Source organism: Alligator mississippiensis, chromosome 1 (assembly GCF_030867095.1).
Source record: "Alligator mississippiensis isolate rAllMis1 chromosome 1, rAllMis1, whole genome shotgun sequence".
Classification (NCBI taxonomy): domain Eukaryota; kingdom Metazoa; phylum Chordata; order Crocodylia; family Alligatoridae; genus Alligator; species Alligator mississippiensis.
The window spans coordinates 401,570,460-401,588,350 of record NC_081824.1 but is presented as its reverse complement, the minus strand read 5'-3'; the positions used below and the strand labels follow the sequence as shown (position 1 = coordinate 401,588,350).

Sequence of the window (17,891 nt, the reverse complement as noted above, 5' to 3'; positions counted from 1 at the left end):
AATATTTTTATGAGGTGCTTGGGTCTCATTATTAACAGAAGTGTATTTTCCTGTAAAATGTGATTGCTTATAATTGTATTTTGCTAGTAAATACTATATTACTGCAGTTACTTATTTAATTGAGCTTTATTACCACAATCCCTTGTTTGCCTGTAACATAAGTAATTTTAAATAGTTGAATATTATTTTATATTTCGGTCTATATATCAAACCTGAAGCAATTTATCCAGCAAGAAGGGAAAAAAACATTTAACGGGTCTTCTGTGTTGTGTGGCATTTTTACTTTTGTATCCAGGATGTGTTTTGGGCTTCGTCATGTTTATGACTCTCAGCTGGAGTTGTAGAAGGGAGAATTAGCTAAAATGAAGATTAATCATTTGTCAGTAATCTATGGCTTTCAAAAAATCCTACTCCACATACACAAGCATTTTTACACAGAGTTTATTTTATTTATTTATTTATTTATTTATTTTTACAAAAATATTAAGGTGGAACACTTTAAATTTAAATCACCGGGTAGAGAAATTATTAATAAAAATCAGTGGTTTTAATTATTTTAAAAAATTAGATATTTTCCCTAATTCTCTCTCTCTCTCTCTCTCTCTCTCTCTCTTTCTTAATATAGAAAAGCATAAATCATGAAACTCAGATTTTTTTATAGTTGGCTGTTGATTGTTCCTATTTTACTGAAAGGTCTTAATGGATATAACAAATATAGGTCTTAACATATTTTGTTTAACAATTATATTTTATTTTAAAGAGATTTATTTCCAAAAGAAAACAAATCTATAATTAAGATAATGGCTTAATAGTGGGTCAGACTAAAGTGGGCAGACTATCAATGGTTTCCCACTGTGGCACTTCCGGTTTCTCTGAGCCCCCATTGCTTGGGGCAAAGCAGCCTGCGCTGCTGAGCCCCCATGGCCCGGGGGCATAATAGGCTGTGCGAAGCTGTGTAGAACCCACTTCCCTGTCTGTGGGAGGGGTGGAGAGATGCCCCAGACGTGGCGTGAGAAGCAGCGGCAGGGGCTGCTCAATTAACTGGCATATTTTGTTATCCGGCATCCGATAACAGAGCTTTTACTGTATTTACGCTACCTACAAGGCAGTTGGTAAAAGCAAATTTCTAAATATAATTTTCTAGCCATCAGTGCCTTCTGTAGTGGGAGAGCCTTGACCCTGATATATATCTCTAGAGTTATCTATCCTTTATTCAGTGTCTTCCTTGGCATTCACCATTATTGTTTGGAGATGCCAGAGGAAACATCTCCACCCTGTTCAGCAGCCATTAATAGGCAGTACGAGGAGAATGGGAAAACTTGTTTGGTACCAGTGGTAGATGTACAGTAAAAAATAGCAGTAATCCTTTTTGTATTTAGTTTCAAGTGTGCAGCCAACTTTCTTCTTCGTTCTTGGGTTAACATTTATAAAATCGGGAAAGAGATCAGTAAAGAAATCAGCTGCCACTATTTTGAAGACAAGTGAGGGAGATTGAGCAGTTTGAAAGCTCTTATTTGGGAAATCCAGTACCCGACCTTTTTAACTTTCTGAGAAATCATTTTTGTTATGGAAGGCATTTTAAAATTAGCATAGTGGGTAACCAAGATTTTCTGTATATTATGTTCAAAGAGTAGAACATCTGATACGCTTTTACTGTAGTAAGGTTGAATTGTTGTTATATCCATATGGTCCCAGGAGATGTATGAGTGGTAAGGGTTGTTTTGTTTTTTGCAATATCTTTTTACTGTACCAGCTTTATAGGTGGGAGAAATGTTTGACAAATTTTTGGACAAAAAGCACCCCTCTTCACATCTTGGGGGAAAAAAAGTTTGTCTAAATCTTTCCCAGACCTGTGAAGAAGGGTGCTTTGGGTCCAGAATCCTGTCAAATATTTCTCCCAGCTATACAGGTGGTACAATAAAACATACTGCGGGACACCCCCCCCCCCCCCCCAAACCTTACCGCCTAAAGGTTTTTTACTGGTATTAGTGCTTCCAGTCTTGTGTTCTGAATTTTAAAACTAAATTATTATATCTTGCAGTTTTATAACTTGTTTGCATTTATAGTTCTTAAACTTAATTTCAACTCTCTTATACTTTTTTTCCTTTGTTATAGGGGTAAAAAGGTGGTTGCTGTGATGCCTTCCTCCAAACCCTTATTCTTTTCTTGTATTCCCAAAATCTGATGCATTTCTGAACACATTGTACAGATCTTGTTAATTGGAGCTTCTGCATTTTTCTCTTACATGATTTATGGGCATTGGCAATTTGATAGAGTTTTCTGGATCTCATTTTCTAACAGATTAGCCAACAGAGTTCACAGAAAGTGTAGACAAATCTCTTCGTTGACAGGTTGGAGTGATTAGATTTTGCGTCATATTAGTAGCTCTGAATTCATATTTTCATTCAGCTCTAGAAACAAGAATCATTGCCCTACTAGTTTTTGGTGTCCTAAAGTCAGTGGACACTACAGTGCCTTGCTGAATCTACTTACTGGTTCCATTTAATAACTGTAGATTTCTTTCTGAGCATTTGTATGGCCTATAGAGAAGGCTTGCTTTATTAGGCCAGATTTTTGGTTCTTAATATTTCCTGGAGCTGACAGCAAGGGAATGTGCTTGTGAATGCATCTGAATCGTGTAGCAAGCTGCTGGTTTCTTTTTACCTCAGCATGCTATCTGAGCTTTTTGTTGATCCAGGAAAATCTATCTGGTATGAATTGAAATAGTTTCAGGGTGCAGTGCATGTTATGAGAGAAGGCCTGTTCTGCTTTTTAAGCCCATGGTCCTCATATTGATTTCTTATGAAGCATTCGAGTCTGCATTGATACCAGTATGCAAATTTCTGTCAGTTTTAAGTTCTTTGCCATTGATTGTCCTTATTGACTTCTCAGTTTGGACAGAACTTTAGATCTATTAGTGAGTTTTGTGTAAGGTCAACAAAGTTCAGGATCTGAGCCCATTTATATTTACCTGCTTATCAAGATTGTATAGATGTTGTGCTATAGAATTCTATTGTTTTTTGTCTGTGAAGCCTGCCTCGAATGCTCATGGACAGTAGGTTATGTATCCCAAGCAACTTTTTATAGTACTGATTTCATTCCATATCAGTAGGGCCATGTCAATGTCAGTTGTTAACAGTGTAGATGCAGGGCTCTTTGGAAGGTAAATTATAGAAGGCAAAGGACTTGTTACCTGATAACTGGTGATTTGAATGTATAATGCGCTGTCTCAAACAACCAGATCCAGTTCCTGAGTTCAGTGTCAGTAAAGTAATTGTAAAATAGAATAAATGCGTACTGTGGATTCTTTTTCTTTCAAATGCAAATGAACACCAGTTAGTAAACCATGAGTTTTTGGTGACTTTGTTTTATAACTGGTCAACCCAAAATATTGTGTATGATCCCTTCAGTTGTGCAGCCATTAACATGGACAAACTTTGTGGAGAAATAGTTGTTTGGAATATAGACTCACTCCTGTCAGTGCCCTAAGAGAAGGCATATTGATGGGAAAATGAGGTTATGTGAAGTTGTAAACACACATCTCCTTGTAGCGAATATTACACACTTAGGTATGTTCAATGCCTCTTTACATTTTGATTGAAAGATTTTAAATTTGCACAAATATGGAAATAAAAGGAAATGTTGCTTGGTAGACTCTGTCTAAATATTCTGTCTAGGAAAGCATATGTTTTGTTTTTTTCAGGAAGAAGTGACAAAAAAGGGGAAAGGGAAAAATTAATGTTATGTCTGTGATCATCAGTTTCTAATTCATTGTAGAAGTTTTATGCTTTTGTCATTTTCAACTATCAAAGTTTAAAAGATTTTTCTTTGTAAATTTAATTTCTACTCTGCCTTAGTAAGACCAGATGAGTCTTTTCGTATGTTTAATACTATACAAACTCTATAACAGTTATTTTATATTTATTTTCTTTTATTGATTTGTCACTTTTCCCTGGTAGGTAGAGGCACAGGGAATCATTCTTGCCAGGTTATATATATTTATAAACATTGTGTGTTTTCTAAGTGTTCTTTTTAAAAATTGTATCACAGAATTACTGGGAGGTACAATTCAGCACATTTAAGAGATGAGAAAAAGAGCTCCCAGGAAAAATGTTGTCTTTCCTAAAGCCATACAACCAAACATTATTAGGATTAGAGAGAGATCCTGGCTCCTATTTTGAGTTTTGAGTCTGAGTATTTTGAGTTTCACTATCTAACATAGTTATAAAGGATGTCTTCTGCTTTGGTTTTTAAAAACATCAAGTTTTTTGCTGCATTTGGAGGTATGTAATGAAATATCTTGCTTGATACTTGTGGCATTTTTAGAAATACATAGTTGTATACCAACAATAACTTTTTAATTGCATGTGAGGTAAATTGTTCTGTGGTTAATTGTTATCACTTTAAAAAAGACTTGGATGTCTCACAGTTTTTTAGATTTACTAAATCAAAGTAACTATTAAATAAGCTTAAATTATTTAAAATAAACGGTGTCCATGTAGAACTCTGTGTTTTTGCTATAGAATACTTTACTATATTTGCTTTGTACTTCTAATCCACAAAGATGCTTCAATAGGGATAGTAGCCAGTTGGAGCCTTTGGGCTATATGAAAACCTGCTGAGTGTACAAGATCAATGAAAATACCAGAGGCAGCTGTTGGAGCAACACAACATTGTTTGGAACCAACTGCGCTCTGATGCTGAAAGTAGAGGATTATGCCATTTCTGTAATGAGCAGGTCAGCTCCCTGTGCTGGCAGGTGGTAGGAAGCATAGGGATTTTCATAAAGAGCAGCAAAGCGTTGGGAGCTCTGATTGAGGAAGCAGAGAAAAACTGTTGAAATATTAGTGCCAACACTGTGCATCATGTTTTGTAATGTGCTATTACAAAAATCAAAGTTAATGCACTACATTAAAAGCAAGTATAACTAAGAACTAGATGCATTTAAAAAAAAAGAAAGAGCCTGTAAGCTATGCAGCAGAACACCCAACTTGTAGCCACCTGTGCACTGATTCATTAAAGTTCTTACTTGTAGTAGAATTGTATGTAAAATGCAGGCATGGTCACCAATTGGCAGAATTCAAAAGGAGTTTTGTATCCTAGATCTTGATTCCTTTAGTGGAAGCATCCTAGTGCATATTGGCGGGGATTCATAGCAGCTAGCAAACTATGCTTGGGGATATTATAGACTGGTGAATAGGAGTGTACAATAGAGATGTGTCTAGGACTGCCCCCCTTTCATGGACTTAAGTGGCACTCATGCAGTTCTCTGCTGCCCTGACTGCACCTTGATGATATGTTGGGATGCAGTGACATAAATCTGTATTTCAGGTAGGATATATAAATTTGCTTTTAGTAGAACTAAGCATAAATATAGAAATCCTGTGTAATTTTTTTTGTATTGTTAATATGCCAGCATCATGTATAGCAAATCTGACTCTGTCATGAGCTCCCTCCTCTCTCCTGCAGGGACTGTTTATTAGCTGTTTTGTTTCATCAGGATTATTGCTTATTCTTCTCTTGTTTCTTATATTATTCACATTTTTAAAAATCCCTTTATATTATATTGTGGAAAAAGTCAGTTGTTTATACTTGTATGAGAGACTACATCACATATATGGAACAAATCTATATTAACACAGTTCGTAGTGGACACAGTTGCATTTCATAATAGATAAGTTAACAAAAAACATTTATAAAATCAACCAAATTTACACTTTTTGCCAGAACTACTATCCAGATGCAAGATAACAGCAACCAGCAGTCACTTAAATGTGATTAACGTCAGAGGAATTTATCCTGTGATACTTGAAATCAGATCACAGGGACTGCTATGGTTATGGCTGGTTGAGCCAAAGCAAACCATGTGGACATGTATAAACAGATTTACTGAATAGCTGAGGGCAAAGGAACTAATGAAATTGTAAAAAAAATAAAAATAAAAATGCAGTCCAGAGGTTCAAGTGTAGATTGGCCAGATAAGTGTTCTTTGATTGTGACCTGGAAAACAAACCATTTGGATGCTTCGTGCACTTGTGTCCAATTATTGAATAACACAGTTAATTGCATTTCAAAGCAGTGCATGTTATGGGCATGTGTAGTAGCTTAGTCTAGTGGTGTCTAGCTGTGTCTTAACTAAAGACCATAGCTTGATGCAGTTACCAAGCATATAACCAAGCTGTTGGACCACTATTGAATTGTGTTACATAAAAACAGAATCTAACTCAAAAGTAAGAGAGTCTACAGGTGCCTGATATCAGATTGGCACTGATATAAAAAAAAATGACTATCGTAAATCATCCTGATGTGGCTGATAATGTAGCTAATTAATTGCCCCGTGCATGCATGTAACCGCAGTGCAGCACATAGGTGGCAAGGAGCACAGCTTGGAGAGCTGTGTGTAGCTGGTAAGTTTTTCATGGTGGAAGGGGAGGGAAGGGGGTTGGTGAGGGGCAGATCAAGGCCTTCATGGTGAGGGAGGGAGTGGGGCTGGGGCTGGGGCAGGTGCTGCCCAGCCAGGGCGGGCCATGTGGCTCATCTGGGGGCTGTGGGGGGGGGGGGGCAGCTTCTGCCGCAGTGTGCAGCCATGGAGGGTATGGTGGGTGGGGGCTGCAGCTGGGGCTAGGGCTGTACCAGGCTTTTCCCAGTGGGGGTTGGGCCAGGCTGGGCTCGGGGCGGGGTAGGCAGCGGCAGTGGGTGGAGAGTTTGGGAGGGGCTATTGGTAACTTTGGGATGGCTGCAGCCCCCTGCCATAGCTCCCTCCTAGTGCAGTCTGGCCCATCCCCTGCTGGGAAGAGCCTGGGCAGCCCCGGCCCCAGCCTGTAGCTGTAGCCTGCCCCACCCTGCACAGATCTGGGGAGGACATGCCCCCCACGTGCCTCCCAGGGTGCATGTTGTAGCAGGAGCCTTTTTCCCCCCCCCACCCCCGGACAAGCTGTGGTTCTGTCCCCTGCCCCGCCCTGGCTGGGCAGCACCTGGCCCAGCTCCACTTCCTCCCGCATAGCAGGGGCCTCGATCTGCCCCACCTATGCCCCTTCCCTTCCCTTCCCTTTCCCCTCCTTTCCACCACAGCAGACTTACCAGCTAGCTTGCCGAGCTGCCTATTGGAAATCGGATTGGTATTGGTTGATATGCCTCCTTAAAACCGGCTATTGGCATCAGCCCCAAAAATCTCTATCAGTGCACTTCTAGCAGAGTCCATAAATATCCTGTGTTTCTAACCTCTGGCATGACAATAGAATGTAGAACCCTGACTTAGGTGCCTTAGAATAGCATCCAAAACATTTTGCAAGCAGTGAGAGAAGCCATTTAGAGCAGCCAGTAGGCAATGCTGAGGATGAGTGGTTCCAAAATCATGCCCCTTTATAAAACTTATGTACATGACTCAAAGCTGGAGGGAGGTGCTCCTTGTACTGAGAATCCAGAGCCTGGAATTCTTTCCTGATATAGGTCCATGATGGTAAGAGCAGACATGCTGTGAAGTATTTGGGCGTGGTCTCATTCAACAACTGGGTTGGAGGTGGAAGAGATGCCTGCTTTTTATATAATATTTTAGTGGCTAAATCACTTGTCCAGAAAGCAAGAGATTCTGTTTCAATACAGTCCTCAGCTAAAGGGCATTTAATTTCCCATCTTCCAGCTCCCAGGTGTTAACCACCAGGTGATAGATCAGGGCTGGAGCACTTCTTGCCCTTTCTATTGAACCTGTACTATTCTGCTGCAAAGAATGCAAGATACTTGGGGCAAGAAGGTGCTGCTAGTGGTTAGGCAGACAAGGTTCTTTGGGTGAATCTGATATATTTTATTAGACCAACCCAAATAGTTCGAAAATAATTATTAAGCAAGCGTTCGGGTTCAAAAACTCTTCGTCAGGTTAAGGAAGTTTCAGCAGTTTGTGTGTGATCTTCCTGGATGGAATGAAAAGTAAAGAAGTCAGCGGCTGGGCTGGTATGCATACAAGACAGGTAGTCAGTGAAAATGTAGATTGAGGAGTCAATGTCTAATGGTTAGAGCACTTGGGGTCTGTGACCCTGTTCCCAAAACTATTTTGTCTTTTACATGAAGCAGTGATTAGATAAAGTCCATAAACCTTAATAAATTCACTTTAATTTACCACTTCCCAAGATGAATAGTTTCATTGGTTAATTGCTATCCATGTTTTAAAAATACTTATCCCTTTTTGTATAGCTTCAGCTTTCAAGCATTGGAACTTATCGTGCCTTTTTTTATTGAAGCTTTCTTGTCAAAAATCTATGTAAGTAGTTGTAGAGCACATTCAAGTAAATTGACTTTCTCTAGGATAAGCTAAATAGATTGAGCCTCTTTGACTTCCTCTTGAAAGAGACATTTTTCCAGACGTCTGATTATTCTTGTTGCCCTTCTCTGAACTTTTGCAATTTTTCAGGCTCTTTTTTGATGTGTATACATTAGAACTGGATACAGTAATCCAGCCATGTTCTTATCTCTACCTTGCCAAAAGCTAACACAACCTCCCTACTCCTGTTTGATATTCTCTTGTTTATACTTCAGAGAACTTGTATTAACCTTCTTACCAAGAGCACTGAACTGTAGGTTCCTGTTCAAGTAAGTCTATTTTATCAAGTCATACAGATTGGTCTCTAAGTGTTCTTACTCCCTCATTAGTTACTCTTCCACTAAATTGGTGTAATCACAAATTTTACTGTTAGTTTTTTTCTATCTTTCTTCCAGTTCATTGATAATGATGTTGAATGTCATTGAACTGTATTTTTTATCTTAGTCCTTTGTCTTAAGTATCTTTTGAGTACATCTTTCCCTTAATAAATAGTAATTTATTTGTCATATATTTTAACATTGTATCATGTGTTATATGCTTGACTTTGGGGAATGGATTATTTTAGCCTTAAGGTGCAACAAAGAGTGTTACTATTAATTGCAAACATGCATGGAAGTGTACTAACTGGAGTTAAAGCAGAGCAGGCCACTGTAAATTTTGATGATAAAGGAACAATGCTTTTAGAGATAATCACTGCTATTTTAGTATAGACTATCAAAACATCAAACTAGTGATGGCAACTTACTTTATATCCTTAATTCTGTTAGCAACACTCTGAGGATGGGCATTCATACAGGAATTTCCACCAGGTGACCCCCTGGGGCCCTTCCAACCCTGTGATTATTTCATTCTGAATGTCTTCTCTCTTAGGGTGCTTAGTTATTTTTTGAGTGCGCAGTTTTATTGCCCGAATCTTTTTTTTCCTATTCCACAAATAAGGTCTGTTTGCAGATCTGCTTCTCAGGCAGATTTTGCATGCATGCTGACTTCTGTATTGTTGCTGCTAGACTGCTACAGTAACCAAGATGGCTGATTTTAAAGATAGTTTAATTATCATACAGTCATTACAGCTGGGGAGCAGGAAGATCCCTGCACCCTAGATGCATACACCCATGAAAGTGCAAGTGGCATCGAGGGAGCCAGTAGCTCCACAGTTGGTGCTGCTTGTATGAGTACCTGCAAATGTTAAAAAGCAGGCATGCAGCTTTGGGCTTGAAGCTGTGCACCTGCTTTATAAAGGTCTGGGGTGCTGTGAGCCCAACATTAGGAAAAGGCTCCCTGATATTGGGCTTCCAGTGCCCTAGACCTTTAAAAAGTAGGTATGCAGCTGAGAGCTCTAGCTGAATGCTCTCTCCCACTTTGTTTTCTGAGTGCTATAACCCTGATATTAGGGATAGGCTTCCCCCATGGTGCAACTGGTGATGGGGGTGCTCCATAGTAACATGTCTACAATAGAGAAATATGATTACACGTCCCACCCCTTTAGATACCATTCCAATTAACACTAAGATTGGGTTTCCATAACATCTTAAAACTTCAGGACTTCAGTGGAGACAGGCAGATTTTTATCATAGAAATGTTTCTTTTATTTAAAAGAGGTGGTGTTGTTATTAAATTAGTGCTCCAGTGCAGTGTTTGCAAGAAAATATTGCTTGGTGGTAGCTTAGGAGGTGAAGTTTTCTAGAAACAAATGTGCTGTAGAATAATCAAGCCTATTTTTACTGTCATTAAGATGTAAAAAAAAATAAAAAATCATTAATGGTAAAAATCCAAAGAGATTTGGATTTAAACACATTTTTTTTGTTTTAATATGGTAAATTGCTTTTAATAGCACAGGTAAAGAAATTTAAGTTTTGTCATTTTTTTCAATAGCATCTCTTTAATTATTGACTTTAATAATAAGATACAGGAAAGAAAAAAAAATATCATACTTTGTCACATCCATTATTTGGTTCTTCAGTCAGTGAATCCTGCAGGTCTACATTTATTCTTCTTGCAGACCTAAAACAATAGTTTAAAACTATTTAGCTTCATGCTTTTATCATTTTGTTCTAGGTAGCAATTTAGGTAGCTTCCATTTATTTATTTTATTGTTACAAATACAGTGCACAAACACATTTCCAATTCTTTGCCTTATTTTCTGAATATTAGAAAGAATAACTTTTGTATATTTTGAGAATTACCACTCTCTATGAAAATTGATTTAATTAACTAGCCCTGGCTGTATATGCAACTCCAGCAAGTTCCTGTTCATCCTTCTAAATAAGACAGTATAGTTACCACTGTATACTTTTTTCAAGGTCACAGATTTATGGAGATCTAGACAAGTAAAGTAACTGACTGACAGTTTAAAAGAAAAATGCTAGTAGTCTTCCTTCAGACTATCTAGCAGAAGACCTAGCTTGTAATTAATTTCAAAATGGAACATTTTCCAGACCATTTTCCCAAACTTTCACTTACAGTAGTAATGGCTGGGCTGAGGTGCCTTGCTGTGTGACAGAACAGCATGTCATTTCTGTAAACTGCGAAATTAAGTTTTATATTACTGCTACCTTATGGAAATCTATTACTTTCCTGAGAGCTTTAGCTAATGGTTCACTGGAGAGGGCAAAAAGAAGTGAAGGCAAGGGACATTCCTTTCTGCCACCTCTGCATTAAAAATAAAACCTCTGATAAGCGTCCATTATCTCTAACTTCTGCCGTTAAGGGATGCGTAGCATGCATGCTCCTACTTAGTGACCAATTTAAAAAGTCTACATTTATTTAGAAGCTGTAACCTTTATGCCAGTTTAGCCTGTTTTAAAAGTCTTCAATGTTGAGTGACAAGGCAGGTAAATTTAACACGGAATAGTTTAGTTCTGTGTTAAATTCAATCCCAAATATAGCAGGTCCCATTTATCAAGCTTTTGGTAACACATGAATTTTCATGAGTACTTGAAGATTGCGATGCATTGCAATCAGTCAAAGCAAAATGGAAATTAAGGTAATCTGAAAGTGAAGTTCATTGCTTTCATATCATCATAAAAAATACAGCTAGAAAAAACAGTCTTTATCTTGCATTTAGTACTGTATTTGTTATATACAACATTTGACTGGCATTTTCCCATTTTTGTTACTTTGTTCCTAACTTTGTGATATTTAGGAAACAGTTATATGAGTTCTTCCAATAAGAACTTAATTCTGAGCAGATTTAATTGCATCAGCCTCAGACATACTTCCAAACACCTTCAACAAAGGTGCTGTTTTTTTCATCACTGTTATCCTGTTCTTAATCCTTATGTTTTTCTATGGGATGGAAAATGATTGGATATCTTAAAAATAAAGTTGCTGTCTGCTAAAATACTATGTTTTTGACAGGTAGTTGTCTTTACTGATAATTTGTATTAAACAGATTACTATAATTTGAGTTCTGAATCATCAGCATTTCCTTCTCTTGATTTTACATAAGGGTCTTGAACTTGAAGGCCACTGGCAGATCTTACATTCGTCACGTGTTACATCTGAGTATTGAGTGACAGAATGTAATGTGTCACGTTAAAATTATTGCAGGATACTTCCTTGCCACAAAAAGGTGCTGTTTCAGTGAGCTAGTTTTGTGGCTGATCTGCCATTTTATGGTTTAACTGGGATAAACTGGTTTAATCTCTAGTATGTTACAGTTGTTACATGATGTTTACATATAATAAATGACAACTATAATATCTATCAGGAACCTAAAGGCCAGGTCCATACAGACATTGCAGTTTTACCAGTATAAGTGATCAGAAACTGGTTTATACCTGTAACAGAACAGAAGCTTGGCACACAAAAGTGGCCTATAGCTGTACCAAAACAGAAGTTTGGTACGCACAGACTGGTTTAAAAATGACAGAACCCAGTCTAAGGTTTCCTCTCCCCAACAAAGGGCAGAAGTGTGTTCCTTTTGCTACTGATTTAAAAAACACTGCTGACAGAAAACTCTGTATCTTAGATTGATTCCACTTCAGGCTTTTACTCTAGGTATAGACCTTCAAAAAGAGTAAGGAGTATTTTTCCATAGTTACAAATTTAATTATTTCTTGAAATGGAAAAAAATTAAGAAATTAATTGTGTGGCCCAGGGTATGGAATTATACATAATTGTGTTTCTTTTGAAGAAGACTGGGATCGCAATTCCTGCTTTGTCAGCCCCATCACAGTAATAAGTAATTTGCTGCTATGTTTCTGCTTAGCAGCTCAATTAACAAGACAGAACTATAATTACCTCCTCCACTTGTCTGTTTGTGGGTGGAGATGTATAAAAAAACCCACACAACTAATCTGCCTTCCTTATGTGGACCAAGGATGTGTGGGTCCATCTAAGATAAAATATGTCCTTTTTACTCCTCTATGTGGACATGTCACATGGTTTATTTTGAATTTTATTGGGATTTTTATAATGTAGAGAGGTCTGTGCAGCTGGCAGCCTATGGGCTGTATGCAGCCCTGGGCTCTCAACTGGCTGCTGCTGCCCCTATCTCTCTGGGTACTGGGGTTTCCTCTCTTTCCCTTGCTTGTGCTGCCTGAGTTATCCCCAGGGGGCAGGGTGGTGCAGCACAAGGTGCTTGGGGAGCCAGAAGCCTGGAGTGGCTATGCAGTATAGTGCCATGGGGGAACTGACAGGGAGTTGCAGGTAAGGTGGAGCACTGCACTGTGCAGGAGTGGGGTGTCTACTTGCACTCAAAGCCATAGGTTGGGGGAGCATCTGCACTTGGTACAGCGGGGTAGGGGAGTGCCCACTGTCCCATGCATGACATACAACCTTGGATTCCTGTGGCCTCCTCTAGAGCAGCCCATAGGACAGAGGTCTGCAACGGTTTTGGGCAGAGTGCTAGAAACACCCACAACCTTGACTTGTAAGACGTTGGTGTGCCAGAGGCAGATGGCAGGGAAGCTGTCAGGGGCCTGATCCTTGTTGTGGCAGTGCAGCCACAGCCCCTTCCCCAGCATCCGCCCCAAGATGTGCGTGCCAAGGAAAATGCCTTTGCATGCCACGCTTTGGCACTCGTGCCGAGTGTTGCCTACTCCTACCATAGGGCATATGGCCTCCAGGTGCTTAGGAGTTGAACAGCTCTGATGCAGATAAAGATCTATTTGTAAGTACATACATTTACTTATACTCTGGTGATGGGCTGCTTATTGGTTTATAGTTAAGTTTGTACTTGTATCTTGTAGCTGGTGGTCCTAAATTACAATCCAAACCAAAATAACTATGTAATCAGTGCCATAAATAATGTCATAAGTAATATGCTGCCATAAATTAAAAAATGATTTATTAAGCTGTTCCCATTAAAGTGATAAATTTACTGTAAATACATTCTATATTGTCATGTAAACTACTGTAGACTATGTAAGGAGTTGTTTTACAGAACAAATGAACTACATGGAACTGCATAAGCATTAAAATGTTTATCCTTTCCTATCAAAATACCCGAGTTGAATATATACCTGGGAGTTGAATCCCCAGGTTTTCATGTTATAAACAAGTTCTTTAACCATACCTTGGAACAAATTGAAATTAGTTTGGGTAATAACTGACTGATATAGGTATATGAAGAAGACCTCATTTAAGCTATGTGAATTTATATAATAGCAATATACATTCTAAAAGCTGTTCAGGGTCATTTTAATTCAGATTTTGGAACATAGCTCTTTAGTATAATGTAGCTCTTATTTAAGTGGCTGCTTATGCATTAACTAAATGTATCACATAGTTTAGGATTACTTGTAAATTCCTAACTTCTTACTTAGCTGAAAAATTGCCATATTTACCTGAGTCCAAGGTAACTTTGGATTTAAGACAACCTCCTCCAGTAATTAGATTCTATAGATAGAAAAGTATAAATCTAATTAGTGGATGGTTGTCATAAATTCAACCCTCCCCTTCCCCCAACCCCTCATTGCGGTGGTGGGGAAAGTAGTGTTGTGGGGGTGAGGGGCCAGACCCTGGTCCCTTGCTCCCATGCCCCTTGTCCCTCCCCATTCCTGCCTCCTCTACTACCTCCATGCAAGTGCCTTAAATATACTCTTTTCATATGTCAAATAAATATATATGTATGTATATGTATAAACAAGGATATAAGAATATGTATAAAATAAAATTTGGTATAGTGTCACATTCTGCTTTCTCAGCTAAATCGTGTAATAAAAGATCACCGAGAGGAAAAGCTAGACTTTGAATTCTTGAGACAGCTCTCAGAGGCAGTACAGTCTACGGATGTTGTTGTCATGGAGGACCTAAAGTACCCTGACGTGCTGGGAGAAGCAGTCAGCCAAATCCAACCATTCATATAGGTTCTTAACCTGCATGGAGGACCTCCACCTAATGCAGGAGGTATACGGTCCCACTAGGGGCAATGCCTTTCTGGACTTGGTGTTGGGTACGGGGGAGAACCTGGTAGGCAGATTCGTGGTCACCTTGGGGACAGTGACCACCAATCAATCAAATTCAACTTACAGCGTAGGGTGGGTAAGATAACCAGTAGGGTGGAAGTGCTTGACTTTAGGAAGGCTTACTTCAGTGTGCTTAGGAGTCTAGTCAATGACGCACTGCAGGAGAAGAGTATTGGCGAGATGAGAGTCCATGAAGGGTAGTCGTTCCTAAAGGAAGCAATCCTTCGGCCACAAAGGGAGGCTATCCCAATACGAGGGAAAAGGGGGAAAGAAGCCAAAAAACTTCCTTGGCTAAACAGGGAAATCCAGGGGAGCCTAAGGGCAAAAGAGAAGGCATATAGGTGTTGGAAGCAAGGGGAAGCTGCCAAGGAGGAGTATATCTACTTGGCCTGTACTTCCAAGGAGGCAGTTAGAAAAGCCAAAGCAACTACAGAGCTGAGGCTGGCAACACAAATTCAAGACAATAAAAAGTCTTTTTTTAGGTATGTAGGAAGTAAAAGGAAGGCGCAGGGCAGCATAGGACCCCTACTGAACAAAAGGAGCAAATAGTGATAGACAGGGGGGGCAAGGTTGAGCTGTTCAATGACATTGTATATTAGGCCTGTGTGAAGCAGCTAGTATTCCCTTCAGTTTCGGCTGATTGTTGGGACAGTGATTTTATTTGGTGATTTGAATCACTGTCCCAAATCGATTTGGCTGAATCTAATTCAGAGATTCAGCTGCCACTGAATCTCTGAATCAAAAAGGCTCCATCCCCCACCCACTGTCCCAGCCCTGTCAGTGGCTGTCCCACCTGGTCCCAACCTCCCGGCTCTTTAAAAATAAAGAGCCCAGCACTCACCAGCTGCTGCCGGGAAGGGGGTGGGGAGACAATCCCTGCTGCCTACCACTGCCCTGTGCTGCGTGGGGGGGCTCTGTCATGAACCCCCATCCCCCACCCATTTTCCAAGCCCCCTGCATGGCTACTCTGCCTGGCCCCAGCTCCCGGCTCTTGGAAAAAGAAAAAAAAAAAAGCCCCCACACACTGGATGCTGCCAGGTGGCGGGGGCCTGTCCCCGCTGCCCCCCACTGCCCCATGCTGCATGGGAGGGCTCTGCTACAAGCCTTCAGAGGTCCTAATGGCTGGTGCAGTAGCAGGTTTTTTTCTTTTCCTTTTTTTTTTTTTTAAGAACCGGAAGCTGGGGCAGCCTTTGGGGGGAGGGCAGGGGCTGGGAGAGTTGGCAGGGCTCGGGGGGTGCTCAGGTTGGCTGAGGGAGTGGGCAGGGGATGGGGCCTGGCAGGGGTCACCCCATGGTCCCCTTCACCACCCCCCCCCCCCGACTCCTACTTACCGGCACGGAGTCTGGGTCCAGCTCCCTGTGGCGGTGAGCGGGTACTGCCTGTATATCCAAAGCTCTCCAAATTGATTCGAAGAGTTTTGAATTGATTCGGACCTTTTTGTTGGTCTTCTGATTTAATTTGGATTCGGAGATTCAGCTGCCGAATGAGGCTAAATCTCCTCTGAATCAAATAAGCATCCGAAGCTGTGCACAACCGTACTGTATATATACCTGTTCGTTGCTTGAGAAGCAGTAAAATATATATTCTTGTATCTAAATTAAATCTGAGGTCATCAAATAGAGGTTAGAATTTTTTTTTTTTTTTTTTTTTTTTTTTTTTTTTACTTTTTTGAGTTCCTGTTCCTGTTCTCTTTTCTGATACTGTATCCCTATCTCTCTCTTTCAAATGGCAATTATTCAACCAAGTTATTGATGTACATGAGAATAAATTACTAGCTCTCTGCAGTGCTAACACCAATATTGTTTATATGGATATGCGGTTTAATATTATGTAAGTACCACAGAGTATGGTATGCATTTCTCACTGACTTTTAGGAATGGTAATCTTGAGTTTAAACCTACTCCTTCTCTGTTGAGATGTGCAAAAAATAGACGAGTGTGCAGAGAAGGAGTAGGTTTAAACTCAAGATTATCAAATGTGCACACAGATGAATGCTATCCCGTCAAAAAAAAAAAGATGTGTTAATATTAGAAATATTATTTATAAACACTGTTTCTTTGTGTGTTCTGGCACAATAAATTGTAGCATGTACTTGAAAGACTGTTATCTCTCTTTGTAGAACCAAAATCACAGTTTCAACCACAACACCAAGTACAACATAAAGTATTCAGTACTGAGCAGAATGGCATAAAAGAGAACAACCCAAGACATCTTTCTCGAAGTGATTCAAGACAACCAAGAAATGAGAAACCCCCTCGTTTTCAAAGGGACATTCAGAATTCAAGACAGGCCTTGGAAGGTAGTGGGCCCCCACGAAACAGAGGCCCTGAAAGACACAACTCCTTAGGATCAGAGCAATGGACTGAGGAGAAAAATAAATGTGATCGACCTAATCCTAGAAATGATAGACCAAAGGATCTTGCTTATCCCACAGTCACTTACCAGAGTGATTTTTCTTTTAAGAGGAGGGATAACAATATGCAAAATAGATTAGGAAAAGGTGCATTATTCACAGAACTGAAAGAGAACTCTGGTATTCAAGATACCATAAGTAACAATAATCTAAAACGAGGGAAAAGGGAAAACCAAATACACAATCCTGACAATTTTTATGACAGGAAAGCACGAACAATAAGTAATGAAACCTTCAGTTTAAAAAGTGAGCAACATTTTGGTATGAATAGTGAATACCAGAATCCTATTAGAACTGATAGTTTTAATGCTATACCAAATGGAGATACCGAACATCCTCAGAAAGGAAGACGAGTGGGACCTATTAAATCGCCAGGATCCAATGTGACTTCAACTTTTGATGATAAAATATTGTATTATAACACTGGACCCAAAAGGAGATCGGGGCCCATCAAGCCAGAAAAAATATTAGAACCATCGATTCCAGTGGAGTATGGAAAAAGCTGGAGACCAGGGGATGAATGTTTTGCTCTTTATTGGGAAGACAACAAGGTATGCCCTAATCATTTAACAAGTACTGCTGTTGCACCTTTTATTTTATTTTAGGAAAAGCCATAGCCTATAGTTAGTAACAGTAATATGCTGCCACAGTGGTAGGGGTGTGTGTGTGTGTGTGTGTGTATATATATGTATATGTATATATATATATACATATATATATATATAGTTTTACACTATAGTTATTAGGGCATTAC

At 39.5% G+C, this 17,891-nt stretch overlaps 1 protein-coding gene across 3 annotated transcripts in view; it reads left to right on the top strand.

Annotated features, from left to right (window-relative positions):
- Window positions 1-17,891, top strand: part of TDRD3 (tudor domain containing 3) — a 231,762-nt gene that overhangs the window by 167,302 nt on the left and 46,569 nt on the right. For all 3 annotated transcript variants that reach the window (XM_059722891.1, XM_059722856.1, XM_059722922.1), the window contains exon 11: window positions 16,844-17,688. In XM_059722891.1, the coding sequence (XP_059578874.1) occupies window positions 16,844-17,688 (845 nt within the window). The remainder of the gene's footprint in view (window positions 1-16,843; window positions 17,689-17,891) is intronic.